The sequence below is a fragment of the Stigmatopora nigra genome, chromosome 21 (assembly GCF_051989575.1).
Source record: "Stigmatopora nigra isolate UIUO_SnigA chromosome 21, RoL_Snig_1.1, whole genome shotgun sequence".
Classification (NCBI taxonomy): domain Eukaryota; kingdom Metazoa; phylum Chordata; class Actinopteri; order Syngnathiformes; family Syngnathidae; genus Stigmatopora; species Stigmatopora nigra.
The window spans coordinates 5,614,270-5,623,029 of record NC_135528.1 but is presented as its reverse complement, the minus strand read 5'-3'; the positions used below and the strand labels follow the sequence as shown (position 1 = coordinate 5,623,029).

The 8,760-nt window shown below is 45.2% G+C and overlaps 1 protein-coding gene across 1 annotated transcript; it reads left to right on the top strand.

Annotated features, from left to right (window-relative positions):
* Positions 1-5,437: 5,437 nt before the first annotated feature.
* Positions 5,438-8,446, top strand: sox4a (SRY-box transcription factor 4a). Its single transcript, XM_077743662.1, has one exon. It carries the CDS (start codon positions 5,854-5,856, stop codon positions 6,988-6,990), a length of 1,137 nt encoding a protein of 378 aa, XP_077599788.1. The 5' UTR covers positions 5,438-5,853; the 3' UTR covers positions 6,991-8,446.
* Positions 8,447-8,760: the final 314 nt, after the last annotated feature.

Here is an 8,760-nt window from a genome sequence, read left to right as displayed (position 1 = left end):
TGTTGTCTTGCAGTTAATTTGATGACTCTACTGCAAATGTGTGCATCCTCTCTCTCTCTCTCTCTCTCTCTCTCTCTCCCTCTCTTTTTCTATCGCTCGCTCGCCACCATCCCTCACCCTCTTTCCACTCTCTGCTCGTCTGGCGGAGGCTGATGTAGGTCATTGCGTCTGGAGCCCGTCTGGAGCTGCAGAAGGATCTCCGAGCTCCACGGCTCAGCCTCATTCACCCCCGCTAGCGGCCGTGGAGGATGACTTTTTTGCTCCCTCCCTGGGCTACGTGAGGACAGAAGCGCCGTCCCACTGACCCGACTTGCCTGGAGGATGCTATGCTTGGGAAAAAAGGGGAGGAGAAAGGGCGAGTTGGGGGTGTCGCTTGATCTTGGGCTTGGCTGTATCTTCCATAAGTTGATGGCGTTTGTCTGTTAAATTGAAAAGTAAGGAAGGAAGGACGAGAGGGAGATGGCGGCGTGATAATCGATGCAGTCTGATATGCAGCGACAACATAATGTTGTTGTTTTTTTTTTTGGGGGGGGGGGGTTGTCATGCAGTCACCCCCTTCCCCACACCTCATTTCATTCCATCAGCATCTTTCACCTCTCAGTGCCTAACTTCTTCCCAATTCCGTCTTTTTCCCAGACTCCGATTCATCCGCGGAAATCAAACCCAAACCAGCAAATCCCGCATTTTCGTCCATCCTAAAACCTTAGAAAACCAAATGACAACCCGTCATTTTTCGATATATATCCGTTCTTGTGCCTCTTCCTTTTTTTCCCCAATCCGGAGCTTTGCTTTCCCAGGTTAATGTATCCGTCCTGCGTCCGTCGATGGTGCATGGTGATTTACCCCTTTGATGGAAATGAGCGTGGCGCCGTCAAAATCAGAAAGGAAAAATGAAAAAAGTGATGTTGACGGACGACTCGTGCACCCATCAAAATTGCCGTCTTGGTCCGTCCTCCCAGTCCAGGCACCATCCAGTCTTGTGGCTTTTTTTTATATACACAATCCAAGAAAGATTGTTGTTTGAGAGTATGGCAAAGTGCTGCGAGACCGCCGAAGTCGACGGTTGAGTGTCAGTTGGAGTGTGCGTGTGTGTGTGCCCTCCTCATTTGACTGTGCTGCATGTCTGAATTGTGGAGCGGTAGACTGGTACTTTTCTGGCTCTGTCTCGCCCAGCGAATTCCGATTTTTTTGGGCGGAAGTGCGTATTGGGCAAGTTTTGGGGTGTGACCATGACTTTTTGGGGCGACTTGGACTTTTTGGAGGGGCAAAAAAAGCATTTTAAAGAAGAACTAAGGCCACAGTTCTACATTTATTAAAAGACTGTAGTGTATATACTCCTAGAAATCATTGTGTTCGCTTGCCAGTTTGTGACAATTTCAATATGAATACTCCAGTGTAGTTCACATCTTTCCCTGTAGTACCCACAAATTCAGATCAGGTTGGTATAGATTAGAAAATGAACGTGTACATATAACCACTACAACTACCAATTAATAAAAGTCTAGAAGTCATCTTTTGTGGAGTTTGTATGTTCTCCCAATGTTTGTATTGGTTTTCGTGGTAAGCCCAAGGCGCCATATTTGGAGGTACATCAAGATCGGACGTTTGGTCACCGGTCTTTTGGTCGCTGGTCTTTTGGTCACTGGTCAAATGTACTTAGATATTAAACAGTGCTTAGATATTAAACAGTACTTAGATATTAAATTATCTCTCTTAGATATTAAACTCTCTCTCATGAATATAATTTTGAGAGCTGGTTTCAACAGTAAACTCCCTGTCACCATTTGACCGGCCACCAAAAGACCGGCGACCAAAAGACTGGCGACCAAACGTCCAAGCACCCCATTAAAACCATCACAAATAATAGTACAAAAGCAAAACCTGTTCTCAATGACCATGCTCTAACTACATTAGATTACATTCCACTGCCACCACACCGGGATGATAAGAATACAAAGTGCAGTAGAGAGTATCAGCTTTATGTACATTACAGCCTAATGTTTAAAAAAGGAGAATAAAATGTTGGCATTATGTAAGACATGACAGCATTAGGTGGGTGCAGTGGAGCCATCCATGGCCACCTGCAATGTCTGACACATCCACACAAAACACTCCGGGGACAAAATGACCCAAGGATGAGTCAGAAAATACAAAATGTACGCAAATGTCTGCTTGCTCCTCACTTTGGTCGTGTGCAGGGTGCCGGGGAAGAGGCACTGTTTTCGAAAACTTCCAATCCTTGGAAAAGCTCCAATTCAGTTGGAAGTGGACGCAGATGCGTACACACACACGCCAGCGTGCGTTTACACTCGGAGGCGTGCGTACAAAAGCCCCATTGTGTTTGACCCCAGATGACGAGCGGGAGGGTCAAACTGGCGCGTCATTCCGAGGCCGTTGAAAAGGCCGGCGAGACCGACGTAATGAATGCCTTCGTTTGACTTCGCCGGGAGAAAAGCGCACTTTAGCCTGGCTTTGCCTTGTCTTTTAGGGCCAATCTGCGACAGGCTTTGGCATCGTAAATCTGCCGAGTTACCACACAATTACGCTGTCGCATGCCTGCATATGGCTCAAGGTCCATATGCTAAAATATATATGGCGTCTACTTCCATTTTATCACTCAAGTTCTAAAGCTTGTAAGTTTCTACTATGCAGTAGCGTATATTTACATATCATTACATTTGACTTCATCAATAGTGTTGCATATAGCATGTAAATATCTAAACTTACCCGCTATTTTTGCCATAAAATCAGACTTAATGTGCAGAACTAATATACTGAAGGCAGTTCTATTCTTTCAAATGCATTAAGACTATAATTAACATCCATACAGACGCAATATCATAAAACAATTATAGTACATAGACCTTTAGTTCTAATGAACAAGCTCCTAAGAAGACTATTCAATATGACCAGACCAACATACATATGCAGTTATGTAATACATCTGTTGTTCTCATATGCCCTCAAAAATATTAGCCTTGGGCAACATTGTAAGGAAAAGTGTTGATTTTTATCATTGTATGTATTTGCTATTGTACTTGTAGTCAGTAGTGAGGTCAAAGGGCATCTTAGCATTCAAAATAAACAACTCTATATCATCCGGTTCAACATAACAGTTTTATCTAGTCAACTATTCCTAAAAACATATCTTTTTGCAAGTCTTTATCTTCTTTGCTTTGCCGGAAATGAAAAAGACTATACAGAAACCATAATGTATTATACCAGGGGAAGGGAACATATGGTTCATGAGCCATATATGGCTCTTTACATGGGTGCTCATTGATACTGATTGATTAGCAACAGCATAACAATATTGTCAAAATAAGACTTTTTATACTTTGAAAGTGGTGAAATTACAAAAAAATCACATATTTTTACTTTTCAATTCTTTTCAACTCTCAAGAAATAACCTTATAAAATGTGAATTGTTTATGACTCTTTTTGTCAAATATTTCCTGACCCCCTGTATTATACAAACATAAAATATTTCTAGCCCCCCATCATCAACTCCCCCCAAAATATATTTTACTAGAACCGCCCCTGGTGCGTCTCAAACCCTCCTAAAAAGTCCAATATCTTTTTTTTTAATAGACAGTCAAAATGACTTGCTGCTGATAAGTCACTGTTAAACATAACATTCCTCGCCAAGAAAGGAACAAAGCATTCATTCAACATTCTCATACCTTAAATGTCATCTTTAATACCGTTAAAACTACTTTTTTTTTGGAATGACAAGGCACAAGACTGTTTATTTGTATCCGCACTACAACACTTATTCCAAAGTCATTGTTGAATTCTCCTTCTCCCGCCGCACTCTCTCATCATGACACCATCCCCGCAGGCGTCAACAGAGCCCAGACAAAGTGCCGGCGTATTTGGGGTAAACACACGGATCCCGAGGCTCCAAAGATGGCGTACCGATAGCCGCATCCCGTCACCCAAACGGGACATCCGGCATTGGCGGAGGAGAAACCAACCGACGGCTGTGACTCACACACGGCAAGATAAGATGACAGGTAAAGTCACTCTACCTGTTGAACCACAATTGCGGCCTATTTTTCGGCCTTGAGTAGTACTGACAAATATGGTGGCAGGTGTGTGTTATGTTGTGTTTGGCTGGTTCAGGATAAACGTTGGAAAATGATGTCATTGTTATTCAAATCCACAAGCTTAGCATCAACGGTTGGGGAGGAGGTTAAAGGTCACAAGGAAATAAGAAGTAATGCTTGATTGGGATAATAAATATAAATGAAAATGATAGAAATACAGTTAAAGTACTAGATAATATTCACATAATGTTATTTGATTAAGATATTCTGTTTGTATTCTTACATTATTTGAAGTTTTATGTGCCAGCATAACTAAGACCCAAGTTGAATTGAGTTGAATGATGATATTGTTATTATATGGCTATTTTTGTCTTAAGGGAGCTCCTCAATTCACTTGAATTGTTGTCATAATGCCACGGATTGGCCTGATTTTAAAGTATGTGTTTTTTATTGATGAATTGAGGTGAAAAGAATACGTATGCTTAGATTTTCCTTGGGGATTGCATACGGTGTCTTAGTGGTTTTCAGGAATGCTTCGCAGTTGTGTGTTTCCAGGTTTGAATCCTTGCCCGGATTTTTTCTTATTCCATTTTACTCCAACATCCCAAAAAACTGTTGATTTGATGAGAATCCTCATTCTTCTCTTTATGTGACTCCCTCCCATCATCATTGTGGCGACCGCCCCCGTCTAACATATTCGTTAGTCAAGTAAAAGTCTTTTATTTTGACATAAATCATGGCTGTCTTGTGAGCTGTGTTCACAAGTGCATTGAAATCCCAAGTCCATGTCAAGAAAGCCTGCACATCCCATTTGTCAGTCAACAATCATGACATCATCTCTCTTTAATGACAGACAGTTTTGTGTGTGTATATATTTAGAACTACTGTACACATACACACTCCATCATCTCCTTTTGGCTCTAGCCTGACATCTAGCGACTGCAGTTGTAATGAGTTTTGAACAGAATGGAAGCGAGCAGCAGTGACCAATCATTTAGTATTTCATGATCTGCCAAGGCTTCTATTTCATTGCAAAAAAACATTTTTCCCATTTTAAATAACATACCAGAACTGATGATTTATTTACATTAAAAGATGAGGCTTTATATGTGAATTTGACCACTTCATCACCTTATTTAAACAGCCTAAAATGTCCAATAAATCCGCAAAGTTGCTCTCCCAACTAGACTCTGACAGGAATGAGGTCAGACACGCTGATCCTCATAGCACATTATTATTATTATTGCCCGTGTTTCTCTTTTTTTTCCATCTTTCGAGCCTATGAAAAAGCGAGGGGCGTGGCACGAGTGAATAATCGGGGATGGCTACAGACTACGATTGGCTGCCGATCTATGCCGAGAGGCTATAAAACCGAGTGGTTCTCGTTGTGGTGTTTACAGTAACGTGAACCGAACGCGCAGGCGATCAGGGGGGGACTATGAGAAAGTGCAGCCGCTCCATTCAGCCACATGGTTCCGCGTCCACAGCACCCCCGAGCTGCGCTGCTGACGTCCACCTGAAGGACTTGCACCGGTCCCGTCCACATCGACGCTTTCTGAGTCCTGTGGACCGAGTTTTCAGCCGTACAGGCAGTTGAAAAGTTGACGTTCTCACTCGGATTCTAGGCTTTTTCTTTTGCGTCTTTTTCTTCTAACTTGAGTGAGCGCAAAAGAGGTCTGAAAGACAAGAAGCGCTTGGGAACTTTTTTTTTTGTTTTTGTTTTGACGCTCCAAGTTGATGAGCGCGTCCGATAAGAAGAAGTAAGGAGGAGTATTTTGACTTTTTTTGACGTGCACTTGGAAGGATGGTTCAAGAGCAACAACAGCACATGAGCGCAAACGCTCTTTCTCCAGCCGGAGACTCGACTGACTCCGGGGAGATGGACTCGGAGATGGATGCGTCCCCTACCCCGCCTCCGGGACGCAACGACCTCGCCTGGTGCAAGACCCCCACGGGTCACATCAAGAGACCCATGAATGCCTTCATGGTGTGGTCTCAGATCGAGAGGAGGAAGATTATGGAGCAATCCCCTGACATGCACAATGCCGAGATCTCCAAACGTCTGGGCAAGCGGTGGAAGCTCCTCAAGGACGCCGACAAGATCCCCTTCATCCGGGAGGCTGAACGGCTGAGGCTCAAACACATGGCCGACTACCCCGACTACAAGTACCGACCTAGGAAGAAGGTCAAATCGGGTGGGGGTGGCGGCAACGGGTCGGGCAAACCGCCGGCGGAGCGCGGCGAGAAGAGCTCAGAGCGCAGCGGCAAGGCCAAGAGGAGCCCCGCGGCCAAAGCAGCGAGCCGGACGCATAGACCAACCGGCAAATCCACCAGCTCCCCGGGTCTGGAGGTGGCGTCTCCAAGTGGCGAACACCAGACCCTCTTCAAATCCAGGTCATTGTCTGGGGCCAGGCAGATCCCGGAGAAGCGTAGCGCCGAAGCCAGGCGCAGCTTCGCCTCGGCGGGGGCGGGGAGCTTAGAGAGCGGTCGTCCCTCAGTGGGAGTCCCGGCTAGTCCAACCCTGAGCAGCTCGGCCGAATCCAGCGACCCGCTGAGTCTGTACGAGGAGCCCAGTCCCGGAGCCGGCGAGTCACCCCCCACCGCGCGCCTCAGGTACTCGGGCGCCTCCTCCCCGACGCCGTCTGCCTCCCAGTCGTCCTCCGTCTCCTCCTCCTCTTCGTCCTCCTCCTCTTCTTCGTCGGATGAGGAGTTTGAAGACGAGCGCCTGGACTTGAACCCCAGCCCCGGCTACGAGAGCATGTCCCTTGGCGGGATGGGCTTCTCCGACGCCGAGTTGGACCGGGACTTGGACTGGAGCTTCGGGGAGTGCGGTGCCGGCTCCCACTTTGACTTCCCCGACTACTGCACTCGTGAGGTGAGCGAGATGATCTCAGGAGACTGGCTGGAGTCCACCATCTCCAACCTGGTGTTCACCTACTGAAACTGACCGCCCAAGAACCGCGACGAGCGCTCTCCCGGGTCCTGAACTCTTCGACCCCTTCTGAGAAAAAAAAGCTCTCTCTCCCCATGCCTGCCTCCCTCCCTTCCTCCTTCCGTCCCTCCCTCCCGGAGACATTTTCACGGAACAGAGCGGGAAGAGGAGACGGCGCCGCGCCTACTCGCTGAGGGGGGGTGGTTTTGGCTGGGGTGAAGGGGGGTCTCCATGCCTCCTTTTGCATTCGGACAACTAGAGGAGGAGTGAATGTAAGAAGAAAGAAGTGAAAGTGACTTCTAAAGTAATCCCTCACTAGGATGAAGACTGACATTAAACTGAACATTGGTGTTATTTAGGAAGGGGGTTTAAGGGTGGGGGGCTGACTTGAGGTGCCCCACCCCCTGCTCCCTTCTCCAATTAGTTTCAGTATCAACACGCATGCTCTCCTATAAACCAGGAGGATTTAGCTGTTGTCAAATGTTCATTGCTGCGTAATGACGCAACTTGCGAGCCCTTCAGACGGACACAATTCACGATCACCAGCTTCTCTTTGAACGGCAGGACTCCAGACTTCAGAAAACCTTGTTTTCCAGCTTTTTATTTCGTTTTTTTTAACACTCAGTGCACAATTCAGGACCAAGATCCTTTCCCCCCACCCTTCTTTAGCCAATCCCAGTCTGCACCTAGCAAAACCCAACTTTCTAGTTCCTCCATGTCCCGAAAACTTTTTTATATCGTTGTATTTATACCGGCCAAAATTTTTTGATACATAAAAAAAAAAAAAGTATTGTTCTCGTCCAGGTCTCGTTTGTGTGCGTGCGTTTGTGTGCACACTTTGTCTGTATCCAGCGCGGAAGGGCTAGAAAGTGTCTCTTATTTAAAAAGTGTCTCTGAACTCTCTCACTTTTTGAGTGCGTCATGATTTTTTTACCTGTATTTTTGTACAAAATCTATCAAAAGGTCGAAAGAGGGGGGTTTTAGGGGGAGGGGTTAAACACCCTGGATCGACATTTTTTTGGTGTTTAGGTGTGCGGAGGAGAAAAAAAGGGGGAGGGGCTCGGTTTGGCACAATCTGACCTCACACCGTGTTTACAGTATTTTACCCACATGCTTCTTAATGGCAAAGTGACTCCAGTTTCACCAGCCTAGTAAACAAAAAAAGCACCATTGAGGCTTCCAGTCTCTAGTGGTGAGATAAACGTCTTATTCCAGTACACGTAATGGTAGAGTCGCTCGTCAGATTGAAAGATCCCAGAGTGTCACTGTTTTTTAGATAGAGCTAATACCTCTGTGTGCTTTTTTTCTTCTCGTTCTTCTCGTTCTTCTGCTCTTACGTTCCGAGATAAGTTTTATTTGAACCACTGGATGGAATTTCACTCTTGTTCCACTTTGCCTAGACTTTGGAAAAAGGATGAGGAGGTTTTATAAAGTGCTTCATCTTATTTTTTTTTCTTTCTCTCGCGCAAGCAAAACGCATCCAAGATAGTATTTAACCATTCTGTACCTGTTGGTTGGCTACCGTATAGCAAAAGGCTAATTGTTTTTTCCTATATTATGGCATGGCAAATAGCATTTGTATTTCAGATTCAGGTATATGTAGCTATAGCTGTTGTGTTTAAGATTTTTAAAAGAATAATAATGCGAAGATATTTATGTAAACTGACTGTACTATAAACAAAGATTGTGTGTTTTTATGTATGATGATCAACGACAGGCACTAAGACAGCCATCTTGGAAAAAAGTTGAAGATGATTGTGGTCCAGGAGTTTCTCTTTT